The following is an 18,401-nucleotide window of genomic DNA, read 5'->3' as shown; positions in this document are numbered from 1 at the left end:
TTGGATCTGTCTCTATTCACAATATTATCATGACCCTCGGGGATTATATAACTATACAATGTGCAAATCATAGATTGGGTCGGTCCCTGTTCACCATATTATCATGTCCCTCTAGGTAATAGAGCATGTAAGTCACAGATCTGGTCTGTCCCTATTCACCATATTATCGTGCCCTTCTAGGATTACATACAAATACACCATGTAAATCACAGATTTGGCCTGTCCCTATTCACCGTATTATCATGTCTCTCTAGGACCAACCAGTTGATCTTTAAGGCTTTCCTGGTAGATCCCGGGAAAAAAATGTAAGACCAGAAGTAAAACCCTGTAATCCAGAAACAACCTCTCCCCACAAACAGCTCTCTGCAGCGGGAGCACTGCTACATCACCATTATCTTAATCGGCATCAACCTATCTTTATAATGCAGACATCCCACCTCTCCCGGAAGTTCTGGGAGTCTGCCGCATATTGATAGCGGCTCCCTGATGCCCGCAAATTATATACAATATTCTGGATATTGAATTTTTTGAGAGAGAGAGAGAGAAAGAGAGAGCGTGCACCATGACAGAGTGTTCCAAGGAAAAAGAAAATATAAAGCATACTTCACCCCAGAATACACTAAAATGTACCCCTACTTAATAGGGGTCAAAAATAATGACAGTGTTGCTTGCTGCAATGTTTGCAACAATAACCATGGTGGATTAAAGTTGTAAAAGAGATGTTGAGGTGAGTTTTAACAGGTGTCATTCATTCATTAGGATAGCTAACATTATTTAAACTAGCTGCTAAGGAGCTACTCTATTGCAGGCAGGCCACCTCTCCCGGGATTCTCCCGCAAATTGATGGTGCTACCTCCCTGAAATGAGTTTTTGCAGGGTGAGGAGTCTGATAATGTTCACATTACAACACTTCTCCCCCTTTAAATTCCAGCATTCCCCAAATGTAAAAGAACTGGGAAACAAAAAACAGTGGTGTCATTAGCTTGCGTACTGCTGAAAATTATACTAGTGTCTCAGGAACGGTTTACCAATACAAAAAATCTGAAAAACGTGGCAGGTTCAACATTCAGTCTGTCAGGAGGTTTGCGAGGGCGCTGTGCTGCAACAGATGAAAATTAATTAAATCTAAGTACAGGAGCTGTCTTACTGACAGACACCTCACAGGCCATCTCAGACTGGCTGTCTGTAGTTATAAGCCAAATTTCAGGGAACTAGCAGAAAAGTGTTCAGCCCCAGTCATCACACTGAGTTCAACAGTCAATTTTTATTTATTTATTTTTCATGTTGAAATAAAATTAAATAATGAAACATAGAATGAAAGCTGTTGTAATGTGAACATTATAAAAATAAGTACAGGCAGTCCCCCGGGTTACGTACGAGTTCAGTTCCTGAGTCCGTCTTTAAGTCGGATTTGTACATAAGTCGGAACAATTACATCCAGTATTATTCAGCGTCAGTTAATCAAATGTTTGTCTTAGTATATAGTATATATTTTACCTTTCTATGCATATAAAACACTTAAGAAATGTATGTATTCCAATAATTAAACCACTGCGTTGCTTAGTAATAATTGTACCTTTCATCGGGGCAGGGCGTTTCACATGCTCCATTATTCTCACTTTATCTGTTATCCTTTAAAATTGTTCCAAACGTTGACCGACTGTAGCCTGACGCTTTTCCAATGACCGATGGCGTTTCACCTCTTCCCAAACGCTTTATTATTTCCACTTTATTTTCAATCGCGATTGCTTCCTGTCAATGGAACAAAAATACTGTGGGCGGCGGGTCCCGACCTGCACCGACTCCAGAGGTCTGCTGGGTCCTAAGGACCACAGCCCTGAATTCCCCGAGTTCTAAACTGCACCGCACTGAGACAGGTTAAATGGGACAAGTGGGGGCTGTGCTGGGTTTGGGTATTTGATCCTCCACAATATTCCACGTAAGAATTTAAACTGGAAGTGGCAGTGTTTTTTTTTTACGAGGTTGAGTTGCGAGCTCAACATTAACCCGGCACGGATGGTACGGGAGTCACTGGATCGACATCAACCCAGCACGGGAGCGGTCTGCCACTAAATCGAACTTGGGATCCTCCGTTCTCTAGTCCGGTGCTGATCTGACTGCGCCACCAGCTGACCAGAACGGGGTGGGGGGGGGGGGGGGTGGTGGAGGGCGGGGTCAGGGTGAATCTTACTAAGAAAAATTTAAGCCAAATACAAAGTTAAACATTCAACACAGTGACAATGGCATCGACTTAAAATGGCGGGTGGTGTTGCGATCCGACTTAAAATGGTGGACGGCGTTCTCCTTCCTCAGTTTGTAAGTACGAGTTGTCCGTAAATCGGACGTTCGTAACTCGGGGACTGCCTGTAATACCAATTAAGATAGTGGTAACATAGCAACTCCCACTACAGAAAGCTGCCTGCAAAGAGATACTGCGAGGCTGCAAGGCACCACTTCTGGTCCCTTCTGCCCGGTGCGCATGCGTGAGCCCGAACAATTTAGTACCACTACTCTCGGTAGTGTAATAATACAGCATGTAAGTCACAGATTTGGTCTGTCCCTATTCGCCATATTATCATATTCCTCTAGGATTATATAAGAATACAACATGTAAATCACAAATTGGGTCTGTCCGTATTCACCATATTATCATAACCCTCTGGGATTATATAAAAATACAACATGTAAGTCATAGACTGGGTCTGTCCATATTCACCATATTATCATGTCTCTCTAGGACAGGGGTGGGCAAACTTTTCGACTTGTGGGCCACAAAGGGTTCTAAAATCTGACAGGGGGGCCGGACCAGGAGCAGATGGACGGAGTGTTTTGGTAATACACCTCATAAGAGAAAATAAAATATCATGGGATATTTAGAAAACATGTGCTTTAATTTCAATTGAAAATGAACAAATGCATTACAACAAAATATCTGGCTTTGAAGTCCCATGGTATTTAGCTATTTATTGAAATGACTTTTAAAACACTGAAAATTAAATGAATAAAATACAGCTTTTTTTAATAGTAACAGTTATTATTTTAAAGCACTGAAAATTCTGTTATCCTTCAAGATATTATCATCATCACTCTCCTCCTGACTGTCTTTATTTCAAAAATGGTAGGAGATGCAGGTCTACTTGTCCTGCTCCTTCTTATTCAATTGTCCCCTGTGCCAAAACTCAACAACGACCAGCACAAGGACAGAACAATGACAGCGCGCCAGTATGCGGAGCGCGTTATTTGATCTGGAGCGCATTTTTTTATTTTGAGAACGTACGTGCACCTGCACACTACTCATGTCCATCACTTAACAGAAATGACATGTAACATGTAAGGCTTATTGAAAAAAATATTTTCAAATGCATTTTTTACATAACACAACAAAGAAACTTATTTTTAATTTCAGTGGGAACAGTGTTGTTGGTCTCCCTTTTTAGCCAGCGCATCAAAGTCTGGATTTAGTTTTGCTGTGGCGATTCTCGGGATGGATCTGAGGTGTTGGTCAGTTAACTTGGATCTGTGGCTGGCTTTGTTGATGTTCATGACGCTGAACGCGTGTTCACACAAATAGGTCGAGCCGAACAAAGAGTAAAGTGCAAATGTGGAGTAATACGCTGCACCTCAAAAAAGGTCAATGTATATAGAGTGCCTCATCTATTGGGAAAACGCCAGAATTGCGGGGAAAAAAACGTTAACAAGGTTTATTAATATAATTTCATCAAGTTCTGCGGGCCGTAGTTTGCCCATGCCTGCTTTAGGATAATAGAAGAATAAAACATGTAAATCACAGATTTGCTGTGTCCCTGTTCACCATATTATCATGTCCCTCTAGGATGATACAAAAATACATCATGTCATTTATAGATTGGGTCTAACTGAAAAAGACTTTTAAAATGATAGGCTTGATTGCTTTGGTAAATTAATATTGGTTTGCAATGGATAGTTTCTCATAGTCAACTGCTGAAGAAAGGCCATGATCATAGTAATTGAGTCGTGAATAATGTTCCTTTATTTGCCAAATGGACATCGAAACAAACAGTGAGATACATCATTTTTGCTCAAATCCAGTCAGCGAGGATCTTACTGTGCCAAGTGTCGCCATGCCTCCTTTGCAAACATAATGTGCCAACTTACTAACTGACTCGTATGGCTTCTGAACGTGGAAGAAAGCCAGAGCACCCAGAAGAAACCTACACAGTCATGGGGAGAATGTTTAAATTCCTGCAGACAGCGGCAAAAATTGAACTGCCGATTTCAGGGGCTGTAATCACACTACGCTATCCCATCACCCACCAATATTTCTGGTGACATTACAAAGGCTTAATGTTTGATTATGGTGTGATAGATCTCTCCCTTCCCATACCCTTCCCCATCCCTCATGTCGTCACCCTCTCTCTCCTTCTCAAGCCTCCCCCCCCCCCCCCCCCCACACACACACACACACACACACACATATTTCACAAAATGCTAACTGTACATTTTGGTGTGGTTTAATTTACAGAAAACCTTTATGATCCTATACCATGACAAAGCTCAACTGCTGAAGAGCTATGAGAAGCTTCAAAATGTGTACAATCAACTTTGTTCTGATACTCAGGATGAACTCAGAATTTACAAGGAAAAACATGAACAGCTGTTGCTCAATGAGAAGGTAGTGCTCTCTGTAATGCTGTATAGTTGACTGCTTCAACAACACTATTTTGGGAATACAAATTAAACATAGCTTTTTTTTGTGGAAGTACACCACTGCAATATAACTCAACATCATGTTACAGTTCTTTAAGGTTATGAATGCACTTATCATGAACACTGGGGATTTGGGACTGAAATGCTCTGTAAAGATTTACTGTGATCAATGGATTTCCACAGACTGCAAGACTGTCTCTTTCGGAGACTAACCGCAGATCGAGCAGGTTCTATGGACATAGGAGTGGAATGTTGCACAATAGATATTCAGGTGGACTGTGTGAGAAGGTGTGGTAAAACTGAGTAACACTCGCACCTTTCATCAGGCTTGAGGTGCAGTTATCCGCAGAGGTAAAATAATGAAATTGTGACACTTGAGATCAGTAGCAATTAATGGATATTAGGTAATCCAGGTGTTCAGTAGCCTTGATGAACAACCGCAGGAGGATTAGTCATTACCGATGAGAATTCCTAAAGCTGTAAATGCATTTTTCTTTAATCTTAATGTAACGGGGACAGGAACTGTGAGAATTGACGGAGGTCTAGCAGGAGGTAATGTGGGGATGAGCCATGATGTAATGGTGACGCAGATTTGATGGGTCGCATGACCTCATTCTGCTTCTGTGTCTTATTTAATCCTAGCCTCGTCACAGGACAATTTTCAATGACCAATTAACCTACCAACCGGTATGCCTTTGGACTGGGAGGAAACCCAATTGGTCATGGGGAGAGCATACAGAATCCTTACTGGGAGCAGTGGGAATTGAACCCAGGTCACTAGTACTGTGAAGTGTACTCTCTACTACACGACCGTACCTCCCACTTACTGTCCCTTGACCTCCACAGATGCTGCTTGAGGTGATTTTTTTCAGCTGTTTGATTTCTTTTCCCTCTCCAGATCCCAGCAATTGGAAGTATTTGTTATATCTCCCTCTCCCTCCCTCTCCTCTCCCCCTCTCACCATCTCCCCCTCTCCCTCTCTCGCTTTCTCTTAGGTCTGATAAGTGGTCCCTTTTGCTTTTCTTTCCATGTCTGCTACCTGGCCTGCTGGCTTTCTCCAGTATTTTCTGTTATTACTTAAGAAAACTATGATCAGATGTACTGAGGTCCAATCTGACAAATAATTTCATCACAGCAGATAGTACAGGGGTAAAGTGATGGCAGAGTTTAGAATAAAGTGCTACTGTTACAGAGAAACTGCAGGTCAGACAGTAAGCTGCAAAGCCATGAGGATAGATTGTAAGTTCAAGAGTTTATCATAGCAGGCAATTGTTCAGTAGCCTTGTAATGGGGAACAGGAGCTGTCCTTCAGTCTGCTGGTATATGCTTCCAGGCTTGTATATTTTCTGCCTGGTGGAAATATAGAGAAGAGAGAATGTCCGGTGTCGGGAAGGGATCTTCAATGATACTGGTTGTTTAGTGATTTAGCGAGAAGTACAGATTGACGGGAGGCTCGTTTCTGCGATGAGCTGCATTGGGTCCACAAGCCTTTGTGGTTTATTCCAGTCTTGGTCAAAGCAGTTGCTCAGTGAGCATCGAAATAAGATACTCTACCTGGTGCAGCGATTAAAAACTGGTGAGCGACAAAGGGTACGTATCAAATTACTTCAGCCTCTTGAGGAAAGAGAGACCTGTTACGCTACTTGTACATTACTCCAGAGTATCCAAGCAGTGGTGCCTCAGAAAGGCAGCATCCATTATGAAGGACCCCATTCTCCCAGGATATGCCCTCTTCTCATTATTACTGTCAGAAGGCACACACTCAGCAATTCGGGAACAGCTTCTTCCGCTCTGCCATCGGATTACTAAATGGACACTGAACACACAAACACGACCTGACGACTATTATTTTGGAATTATGCACTGTTGTTAATTGAATGATCTTATATAGATGTGTATATATATATAGATATAGACATATATACACAAGACACAGTGTAATTGATTTACTTATTTATTTTTCTATATTGTCAAGTACTGCATTGTACTGCTTCTGCAAAGTTAACAAATTTCACATCGTAAGCTGGTGTATTAAACCTCACTCTGATTCTGATCACTCTGAACAGTTTGTACATGGTCGGGCTAGGATAGGCCATTGCCGATGTTCACACTAAATAGCTTGTACAAAGGTGGACCAGTACAGACCATTGCTGATTTCAGAAGGTGTTGTCTGTTTTCACACAGACTGATGGTCCAGCGTGTGAGTTAAAGATTACGAGGGGTAATTGATAAGTTTGTGGCCTAAGGAGGAAGGAAATGAGTTATTAACTTCAAACTTTCTGCATAATCACTCAGAGCTGAACTGCACATGCACGTAACAAGAGCTGTATAACTCATGTCCTTCTACCTCAGGCCATGAACTTATCAATCACCCGTCATACTTCAAGATAAGCTCCAACTTACGTGCTCACTGCAAGATCTAAGTGGCTAATGAGCCTCATTTCCAGAGACACCCAGTAATAAGGGGTTTCATAAGTTCAAAGGTACAGTTTACTGTCAGAGAAATGTATACAATATACATCCGGAAATGCTTTTTCTTTGCAACCATCCATGAAAACAGAGAAGTGCCCCAAGAATGAACAACAGTTAAATATTAGAACCACCCCCCCCCCCAGCTCCCCTTCCTCCCGAGCGTAAGTGGCAGCGAGCACCAATCCCCCTCCCCCCACCAGCAAAAATAAAGCGCACCCACTACCAGCACTCAAGCGTGAGCAAAGCAATAGCAAAGACACAGACTTATAGTTACCCCAAAGACTACATTGTTCACCTGATAGTTCGACATACGGCAGGCTCACTCTCTCTCCTAATAAGGGAGAAGGAGGTGACTTCATTTTTCAAAGAGCGGTGAGACATAACAAACTAGTTATGTCTCACCAATAAGCTGGTTTACGATGTTAAAAGTTCGTTACATCACTTTTTTCGAGCTCTGTGCCTGGAGATCGCAAGGATCCCGGGTCAACAGGCACACAGCAGATGTTCTGACTCCCCCAACGACACACGGGTCTCCTTTGGTGACACTGACCCTTGACCTTTGTTCCTCGCGATCCCAGGCTTCTGAATCCATGCCGAAATCTTAGGCCAAACCTTTGGCATGCCGATTGTGGAACCCCGAGAGTGGGTCCCATTCCCTAAAGAACCGTAGTCAGCGTGTAACTCCAGGTCAGGGTCTTCAAAAGAACCCTGAAGGGGAAAAATAGAGATATTAAAGACGGTGATAGAGTTGTTTTCGAAGATGCAAGCAAAGGAATTGCCCTTGGGCGCCATATCTACAGTTAATGTCAAACATTTGGAGGATGGATGTTTGAAATTGTTGAATCAATGGACACAAGATAATTGTTAATCATCTTTGTAATAGAAACTGAGGGATGAGCTCTCCACAGTAAAGACACAGCTGGGGTCTGTCAGAGAGAAGCTGCATGATCAGAGAGAATTTCAGTCGCAAGAACTTGGTGCCTTACAAGAAGAACTTAAATCAGTGAAGAGTGATGTAGAAAGGTATGATAATAGATCTTCCTGCATTTCACCCATGAATTTTTTGGGGTCATTTTCTGTATTCAATGCCTCTACCTCAGTGAAACCCAACATAGCTTCGTCGAGCACCTTCTTCACTCTGTCCACCGGAGAAGGCTGGATTTCCCGGTGGCCAACTATTTCAATTGATTTTCCCTTTCCCATACTGACGTGTCGGGCTTGGCCTGCTCTACTGCCACGAGAGGCCATGGTCAGGTTGGAAGAGCAGCACTTATCCAACCTGATGACAAGAACATCAATTTCACAAACTTCCAGTAATTTCACCTCCCCCCTACTCTCCCATTCCCTTTTCTAGTTACCCCCTCACCACTTCTTTCCTACCTCTGGTTCCTTCCTCCTTCTCCATAGTCCACCATCCTCTCCTGTTACATTCCTTCTCCTTTAGCCCTTTACCTTTTCCACTTATCACCTCCCAGCTTCATACTTCACTCCCCTCCCCCACCAAATCACCTTCCCATCACCTGTGTCCAAGTCATAAAATTGGGCACTAAATGTTGTCCCTGCTCATGAAGTCTGTATCGTGAGGATATATGGTTCAAAATGTCAGCTTACAGTTTCAGATTACTTGCTGAGATGAGCTCCAACATTTAAACAATGTGTGTTAGTCCTCCCAAAATGTTTTTTTTTCAGGATGAGGAAAAATGCTCATTTTTTGGGATTAAATTCAATTTTACCAACTCAGCAAGTTAATTCTGCACCTGAAGTCAGTTTTCTTCACCATCTACATCATCGCTAATTGTCTTGTCATCTGTACACTTACTAATCTTACCTCCAATATTCGTCCATGTCGTCAATACAAGTTGAAGTTCTTGTGTGGCATCTTTGGGACCTGATGCTGGACCACAGAAGTTTCCTGCTGATCATGTTCCTCTGAGCAGGAGAACTTATTTCTCAGGAAGTCATGAAGCTTCTGAGAATTGTCTATAATCCACAGTTGCCATTAGCCCCGAACTCTGTCTCACTCTTTGAGTCCCATCAATTGCACGAAGAATTGGTTACAAATCATTGCTTTCAGTCCACGTCGGCCAAGTTCCCAGCCATCTCCCCCATGATGCACTACCCCAAATTCTGGACTTTAATTTATAGTCTATTATTATCCTTCTCTGTGACAATCTCTTGCATGGCTACTTTCCCGATGATGAACTCTGGAGTGTACCATCTTTAGTGGGAGGATCTATCTGCTGTCTGAGAAATCACTTCTTAAAAAAGAATTATCAAGATACATTGTGAACTAAGCCCTTCTGGCCTTTTGAGCTGTGCCACCCAGCAAGCCCTGATTTAACCCAAACCTAATCATGGGACAATTTACAATGACCAATTAACCAATGTGGGAGGAAACCCATGCAGTCATGGGGAGAATGTACAAACTCCTTACAGGCATTGGCAGGAGTTGCAGAGGCAATTGAACCCTGCTGTAATAGCATAGTGCTAACAGCCATGCCCAAAATGGACAACCAGCCCAAGTCTCTTTTTTACCCACCCCTCTTGACCACTGTAGATATAGAGATGACCACCTATAAAAAAATGTGCAACACGGTAGTGTAGTGGTTAGCACAATAGTTTACAGTACAGACGACCCAGTTTCAATTCCCACCACACAGCAGTGTAGTGGTTAGCACAATGGTTTACAGTACAGATGAACTGGGTTCAATTCCCATCTTTGCATGTAAGGAGTATGTTCTCCCTGTGACTGTTTTTGTTTCCTCTGGGTTCTCCATTTTTTAATCACAGTCGAAAGACGCACTGGTTCGTTGTAAATTGTCCCGTGATCACGATAAATCAGGATATTGCTTGGTAGTGTTGCCCAAAGACTTGGAAAGGCTGACTCCATGCTTTATATCAATAAAATTTTTATGAAGTGCTCATGGCTGATGCCAAAACAATTTGAAAGATTGATGATGTGAACAGGATTTTAAAAATTTAAGTGCCGATTTTCTTTTCAGGAACAAGAAAACTATACATGAAATTGATGGAGACATTAAGAAAATAAAAGGAAGGAGGTATTCCTGCTATGCTATTATTAGTTTATACATTCATTAAGGTTGTTTAATTGTTCTCTTAAGGTTATCATAGCCAGGAAAGACGGTATAGTGTGGATAAGCTCCCACTGCCTATTAAATGCTCCCAGTGGTGTGCATCTGAAATAGACACTGACAACCAAGTCCAGATTCTGGTTTTCACATGTGGTTCAGCTATTAAACCCGGCGGACAAATGGGGCTCGTTGGTAGCTCATCTAGGAGAAGGAAAACTGATCTCAAATTCCGCTGCCTTGCAGCTGTACGCACTCATGAAGAGGACTTTGGGAGTAAACCGTGGGGTAAAATCCAGAGCTAACGTCCCTAAAGCAGTAATATGTTGAGTTCAACATTGACTGGCGACTCCTGTGATGCTGCAGGTACCAAATTGCATTACTGCCATTCTTGCACAGAGAGTTGGAGCCTGCTGAATGGGCAACTGCTTGCTCTGCATATCGTAACTTGTGTATCATCCACACTGACAGCAATATCCAAAGTCCATGGTCAGGATCGACCAATAGAGAGCCTTAGATAATTGTTTTAAATATTGAAAATCTGCTTTTCAATGTTGGAGTTATATTAAATAATGAAATATATTGATTTTGATTGATATTTTTTGAACTGTAATGTACCTGATTATATGGCTACGTTCAACTCTTCTTGAGATATTCCTCATCAAAGTAATTATTGGTTCCAGAGAAAAGCAGACCAGTGACAAGAAGAAATTGCAGAAAATGCATGGCAACACAAAAGCAAAGAGCAAAGAGTCGGCAACCAGACTCTTGTCTGTTCAGGTATTTATTACTGGGAGCGACTGCCTACATGGTACCAAGTCCACGCTTGCAGAACATACAAAAGCAATTAAGTAAAGCTACAGTCCCTGTTTATTGCATTTGAGAACATGATTAATATCATATGCTTGTGAAAAGTGTGGAGATTTCTGCAGATACTAGAAATCCAGAGTAACACATAGAAAAAGCTGCTGGAACTCAGCAGGTTATACAGCATCTATGCAGGGAAATAAACACTCCACTTTTCAGTTCTCCTGAAGAGTCCCAACCCAAAACATCAGCTGTTTATTCTTTTCTCTCTATACTGCCTGACTTGCTGAGTTCCTCCAGCGTTTTGTATGTGTTAGTCTGTAATTTATAAATCACGAATTATATCTAGTAAATCTCTGTACTCTCTTTATTTTGTTGACATCTTCCCTATAATTCAGTGACCAGAACTGTACACAATACTCCAAATTTGGCCTCACCAATGCCTTGTACAATTCTAACATTACATCCCAACTCCTATACTCAATGCTCTGATTTATAAAGCCCAGCACACCAAAAGCTTTCTTCACCACTCTATCCACATGAGATTCCACCTTCAGGGAACTATGCACCATTATTCCTAGATCACTGTGTTCTACTGCATTCCTCAATACCCTACCATTTACCATGTATGTCCTATTTTGATTATTCCTACCAAAGTGTAGCACATCACACTTACCAGCATTAAACTCCATCTGCCATCTTTCAGCCCATTCTTCTAACTGGCCTAAATCTCTCTGCAAGCTTTGAAAACTTACTTCATTATCCACAACGCCACCTATCTTAGTATTATCTGCATACTTACTAATCCAATTTACCACTCCATCATCCAGATCATTAATGTATATGACAAACAACATTGGACCCAGTACAGATCCCTGAGGCACACCACTAGACACCGGCCTCCAACCTGACAAACAGTTATCCACCACTACTCTCTGGCATCTCCCATCCAGCCACTGTTGAATCCATTTTACTACTTCAGTATTAATACCTACAGATTGAACCTTCCTAACTAACCTTCCGTGTGGAACTTTGTCAAAGGCCTTACTGAAGTCCATATAAACAACATCCACTTCTTTACCCTCATCAACTCTCCTAGTAACCTCTTCAAAAAAATTCAGTAAGATTTGTCAAACATGACCTTCCACACACAAATCCATGTTGACTTTTCCTAATCAGACCCTGTCTATCCAGATAATTATATATACCATCTCCAAGAATACTTTCCATTAATATACCCACCACTGACGTCAAACTTACAGGCTGATAATTGCTAGGTTTACTCTTAGAACCCTTTTTAAACAATGGAGACACATGAGCAATACGCCAATCCTCCGGCACCATTCCCGTTTCTAATGACATTTGAAATATTTCTGTCAGAGCCCCTGCTATTTCTACACTAACTTCCCTCAGCCCTAGGGAATATCCTGTCAGGATCCGGAGACTTATCCACTTTTATATTCTTTAAAAGCACCAGTACTTCCTCTTCTTTAATCATCATAGTTTCCATAACTGCCCTACTTGTTTCCCTTACCTTACACAATTCAATATCCTTCTCCTTAGTGAATACCGAAGAAAAGAAATATGTTCTTCCGATGACTAGAGATACACATGGTACTCCAGCTGAGCACTGACCAAATTTTTTTTATAAAGTTGGAGCATAACCTGTATTTCCAGAATACAAGGGAGTTGTGGAGACATTGCCAATATAATTGATATATCACTTCAATTGTAACTTACATTCTGAACACAATATTTTTTCACCCATGAGGTTTGACTTTGATGTTTAAGTTGATATCTGGGAAAGTATTGGTAGATGACCAATAATCAGTTATTGGTTCCATAAGATTGTCATAGTGGGGATAAGCTTCCACTACCTGTTAAATTCTCCCAATGGCATGCATCTCAAATAGCCTCTGACAACCAAGTCCAGTTCCTGGCTTTCACATGTGGCTTAGCTACAAAGTCTAGTGGAACTGTTTTTCTGACAGGAGAAGAGACCAAGACAGGTTACTGGTGCCTTAAAACCAGTTGCTTCAGGCAGATGGGGCACGCAAGCTGTGGTTGGCAGCTCAGCAAGGAGAAGGGAAACTGATCTCAAACCTCCTCTGCCTTGTACATACCCACTCAAGGGTAAGACTTTGGGAGTAAAGGAGGAAAAAAATCTGGACCTGGAGTCCTTAAAGCAGCCCTACATTGAGTTCAACGCTGACTGGTAGCTCCTGCCAAACTTTATTGGTCTTTGCTGTTCATTTGGGTTCATCAGAGGCATGGAGAGGGGGAGCCTGCTACATGGGCAACATCTTGCTCTCCATATTAACTGCCTTGGGCTGTATATCATGTAGACACCTAGGACACAACATCCATGGTGAACCCTGACCAACAAAGGACTTCAATCAGTTATTGCTGATACATTGTTTAAAAATTGAAAGTGCTAATATTTACATCTGTATACTCTTTAAATTTCTTGCTATAGTCTCAAATACAGGAATGGAAGAAATACACAAAGTTGTATTTTCTGAACCGCCAGCATCGGGAGGCTGTGGACAATGTGAAGTTCTATACAACACTGAAAACTCGGTAAGTTACATTGTAGACTTCACAGCTTACAGTGTACCCGTGTTAGTCAGCTCTTACTGTCCTGTGGCTTTTGGGCTAATTCCTGTGGTTTTGGAATTGAAAATACCATAGGACATAGAAGTAGAACTAGGCCATCCGGACTATCATGTCTGCTTGGCCGTTCCTTTATCTCTCTCCTGCCTTTGCCCCATAACCTCCGATGTCCTGATTAATCTTCCTTAACACCATTCTGAACATGAGAAAGCAATTCAAGGGAAATATCCTTGAATATAATTGCACAACAGTGGTGTCCCTCAGTGTATGTTCTCATCCTGCTGAAAAGGTAATGATTGCAATCTATATTCAATACAAAAATCAGCCTGACTCTTATGCACAGCACTTTCCAGCCAGTGAACTCATTTGAAGTTCTGTTATTGCCACATTGTAGTAAATGCATCTGCTAAACTTACTGGTAGCAGGTTCCCACATAATAACCACATGACTGATAAAATACACAATCCACTTGAAGGTGTTAGCAGAGGAACAGATATTGCTCAGGATGTCATTACGACACAGTAGCGTAGCAGTTACCACGATTCCTTTATAGCACCAGCAGTTCCTGCCACAGTCTGCAAGGAGTTTTGTACGTTCTCCCAGTGACCACATGTGTTTCCTCCTGGGTGTTCCTCCCTCAGAACTGCATGATAGTGTAGCATTTAGCGTAATGCTTTACAGCACCAGTGATCTTTAATTCCAATGCAGCAAGTTTATCAAAAACATTTTTGTCAGACACATTGAGGACCAATTAAAATTGTTGCAAAAATTAAAACATTGAAAAGGCAATTTAAACGGATTGCATTGATAAACAAGTGACTAATAATTCTGGTGCCAGTTGGTGCCCTCTACTCTCCCTCTGTTATAGGACAAAAAGTGAATAACGCTTTACAGTGTCAGAGATTATGTCAACCTGCACTATGTGACATGAAACTCAGAAACATACAGGTTGCAGCAAACCCAGCATTTCTTTTACAGAAAATTAATACCTGAATGGATATTATTTTAAATAAGGGGTTCTCAATCATCCTTATGCCATAGACCCTGTGGGAACCCCTGATTTTGCAGTAGTTTTGTGATTGCAACTTCTAAATAAAATATTTAACAATTTATAACAATTAAACTTGAAAATATTTAATGGTCTTTTATGAGCATGAATCAGGTATCAAGCACTTTGAAAACTAAGCTGTATAGTTTTGTATGTTTTTTTATTCTGAAATCAATTTCAGTTGCGGTGTCTTTGAATATTATAACGAGCAAAACTCAGCTGAGATCAAGTGTTAAAAATACTGATTGAACGTCAAAGTCAACGACAAAGTGGTTGGTGTGTGGAATGCACTGCCTGAGTCAGTGGTGGAGGCAGATTCACCAGTGAAATTTAAGAGACTACTGGACAGGTATATGGAGGAATTTAAGGTAGAGGGTTATATGTGAGGCAGGGTTTGAGGGTCGGCACAACATTGTGGGCCAAAGGGCCTGTAATGTGCTGTACTATTCTATGTTCTATCGAAAGTAATGATACAGTTAGCTGAATGGCAATCAATAGGAAAATTTCATTTCATACCTAAAGTTATCTGTTGAAATATTCCTCATGTTCTTGCCCAGAAAACATTCACATTTAAGTCACACTCAATCACACTTGGCATTTTGGCCAATACTTGTGGCAAGAGTGATACTCCTTCCCTTCTGGTGAACTGTTATGACTATTGCATTGAGAGTACAGTGACTGAATGCACCTTTACAGGAATGCAAATTCACCGGAAGTCATCGCTAGCCATGATATGTGGGAGAGACGAATGAAAGGAATTCAACGGCAAATTAATCTGATCCAGGTGAGCTGGTCTTTTTTTTCATTTATTTAGCATTTTGAGTTTTATCATAACAATGGAAAAATTGTGTGTTTGCCTCAGTCTTCTTACTTAAGTTCATAATCTTTGCTGGGGCGTAGGCACTGACAACAACTCACCAGAATCCTCAGTCCTGTGCCAGTCCTTCAACTTGTCCTCGGGTGTAGTCCATCTGCCCATCTAGGTGAACATCTTCCTCCTCCCTGCATTGAGGTCTTTGGAATTTCTGTAGACTAGGTTTTTACAAGATGGGGTTATGTGCCCCATGCCGAAACCTCCTCCTTTCACAGCCGGCTTGACCATTCACGGCGAAGTTTACCTCAGTCTTTGGTAAAAAGATAATTGTCAGACTGTAAATAATAGCAAAAATTGAACTAGTTATCCCAGGGAAAGAAAATCTCAATAACAATGCTGTGCAAGTCTTAGGCACATATATCTATATAGCAAGAGTACCTAAGACTTTTGCACTGGATTGTAGTAATTTTAGTAGTATTGCACTATACTGCTGCAAAAAAAACATTCATGACATATATGAGTGATGATAAACCTGATTCTGTTCCCAACCTTTTTCATGTCTCTGTAGTGGACTGAGTGGGAAGGAGGCAGGGAGAAAAGGGGAAGGAAGAGGGGAGGGAGTGGGGAGCACCAGAGAGACACTCTGTAATGATGAATAAACTAATTGTTTGGAATCAGATGACCTTGCAGGACTGGGTGTGTCTGCACCCACACCACCTCCCACCCCTGGCACTCCTTCTATGCCACCTGACCCACATCCATCTTGTGGTACTCCACCCTCGCCATTCCCAAAATCCTTTGCTCCCACCAGATTTACAAACTCTCTCTCTCTGCTCCATGTTGACAAATACAGTACTGTGCAAAAGTCTTAGGCACTCTACTAGCTTTGTAATGTAATTCTTTAAGGCTCTTCCAGAAAAATAAAACAAAAGACTTAGAATGTAACAGATTCTTGTAGAAAACTAATATTTAAGAGTTAGTAGGTAAAAATGACAATTCTTGTTAATTGATTAACAATTGTGTTGTAATTGGGTTTATTCGTTGATGTTGTATTGATTGGTGACCTCTGTAGAGATTCATGTGGGGCTTGGATAAGGTCAAGTCTTTCTCAGGGAAGGAGAGTGAAACTAGAGGGCACAAGTAGGTTTAAGGTGAGAGCGGTTAGGCAGTGGGGACCAGAGAAACAAGTTTTCTCACAGAGGAGTGAGCTGCATAAATGGAGCAAACCACTGGAGCAAGTGGTAGAGACAGATACAGTATAATTACAATGTTGAAAAGACAATTGGACAAATTCAGGGTTTTAGAGAGAGGAACACAGGCAAAGTGAGACTAGCTCAGGAAGGCACCTTCTTTGGTTTAGGCGATGACCGAACAGCCTGATCATTTGCTTGGGATTCTGTGGTCCTTTGGCCTTTTTTGCCTTCTTTCCTACCCTCTAGCAGCTCATTCCTGGTACCGACTGCTCTACCTCTCAGAAATTCTCCACAATTCTCCCAGCGACCCACTGAGCTCCTCTCCACTCCCCCCCCCCCCCCACCCGCACCCCACCACAATCAGTATTAACTCTGAAATCATTAATTCCTTCATCTTTTAGCTGGTCAGTGCTAACTTGGGTACTCAGTTAATTCATCATGATTAGATATATCTGAGTTAAAAAGCCCCAAGCGATGTGGATTCGACATGTTACTAATGATTATAATAGAGGTCCTGATGAATGGTCTCAGCCTGAAACATTGACTATTTGTTCCTCTCCAGAGATGCTACCTGGCCTGCTGAGTTCATCCAGCATTTTGTGTGTGTTGCTCTGGATTTCCAGTGTCTGCAGAATCTTTTGTGTTACTAATAACTATATTTTTTCTAGGCTGTCTCTTCGCCACAGGAATCAGGAGAATATTCTGATGGTGTACCTAACACAGACTCCAGTGAATTGGTGCCACCTCAGTTTAGAGGTATCAACAATTTTAAAATTCGGCAGGGATCATCACCATCTCCGACAAGGGCTGAAATGAGGAAGAATGTTGGATTTGCTGGGGCGTCTGCCTCTGCTGAAGCTGGATGGTTTTCACCAGGATCCAGAACTCAAGGCATTAACGCTGAAACATTACCGAGGACAGCAAAAGATGCCTACATACCTTTGGCTTGGCCACCGAACTACACAAATCCTCCAACAATGCAACCCATTCCACTCACGGATTGCAGCTGGTCTGACCCTGAACTGGAACTTAGGATGTTTACTGACCAAAACCAGTTTCATGATGAATCACTTCAGCTTGCTGCTGGAGGTTTGGAAATGACAAATCCCTCAGCTGAAGCAAATCCAGATATTTCCCTCTCTGGCTTACAGACATCTCATGTGTCTGGGAATCTACAGAGCAATCCATTTGAGAGTTACAGTACCCAGATGAATTCCTTTAACAAACACTTCAACCATTTGTCGCCTGCACAGCCAATTATACACTCCGGTAATAATCTGCAGGTTTTACAAGCCTCGGGGCCATTTGTTGGAGCCTGTGCCAACAGTGCACAGACCGATGAACCACGGTCGTCCTATCACACCGTAATGAAACAGCTTTTCTTCAAATTTCCTACAATAAGCAAGTAAGTTGAAATTTTCAAAAGCATTAAAAACAATGTCTTGCCTAGGGCGGCAAGGTTGTACAGCGGTTTTCACGATGCCATTGCAGTGACAGCAACCCAGGTTAAATTCCACCACTGTCTAAACAGTTTGTGCATTCTTGCTCTGACTGTGGGTTTCATCCCACACTCCAAAGATGTGTGGCTCACATGGGTGTACTTGGGCAGCACAGGCTCGTTGGACGGAAGGGGGTGTTACTGGGTGTATGTCTTAAAACAAAACAAATAAATAAATAAA

General features: G+C 41.8%; 1 protein-coding gene and 1 long non-coding RNA gene across 5 annotated transcripts in view; one reads left to right on the top strand and one right to left on the bottom strand.

Annotated features, from left to right (window-relative positions):
* The window catches only part of LOC132385270 (uncharacterized), a 63,841-nt gene that overhangs the window by 6,910 nt on the left and 38,530 nt on the right, over positions 1-18,401 (bottom strand). For 2 of the 4 annotated variants that reach the window (XR_009509129.1, XR_009509131.1), the window contains exons 2-3: positions 15,634-15,864; positions 1,577-1,752 (exon numbers count right to left, since the gene is read on the bottom strand). This is a non-coding gene — a long non-coding RNA (uncharacterized LOC132385270). Of the gene's footprint in view, positions 1-1,576; positions 1,753-4,662; positions 7,867-15,633; positions 15,865-18,401 lie in introns of those variants that run through there. The other 2 variants (XR_009509132.1, XR_009509130.1) reach the window with 2 other exon arrangements.
* LOC132385268 (uncharacterized) overlaps positions 1-18,401 on the top strand; it is a 267,698-nt gene that overhangs the window by 231,549 nt on the left and 17,748 nt on the right. The window contains exons 31-37 of the mRNA XM_059957293.1: positions 4,502-4,651; positions 8,042-8,181; positions 10,161-10,217; positions 10,931-11,027; positions 13,531-13,634; positions 15,412-15,499; positions 17,391-18,127. Coding sequence (XP_059813276.1) covers positions 4,502-4,651; positions 8,042-8,181; positions 10,161-10,217; positions 10,931-11,027; positions 13,531-13,634; positions 15,412-15,499; positions 17,391-18,127 — 1,373 coding nt within the window. The remainder of the gene's footprint in view (positions 1-4,501; positions 4,652-8,041; positions 8,182-10,160; positions 10,218-10,930; positions 11,028-13,530; positions 13,635-15,411; positions 15,500-17,390; positions 18,128-18,401) is intronic.

This window comes from Hypanus sabinus, chromosome X2 (assembly GCF_030144855.1).
Source record: "Hypanus sabinus isolate sHypSab1 chromosome X2, sHypSab1.hap1, whole genome shotgun sequence".
Classification (NCBI taxonomy): Eukaryota; Metazoa; Chordata; class Chondrichthyes; order Myliobatiformes; family Dasyatidae; genus Hypanus; species Hypanus sabinus.
Note: the sequence above shows the minus strand (reverse complement) of the source record. Positions and strands in the feature narration are given on the sequence as shown.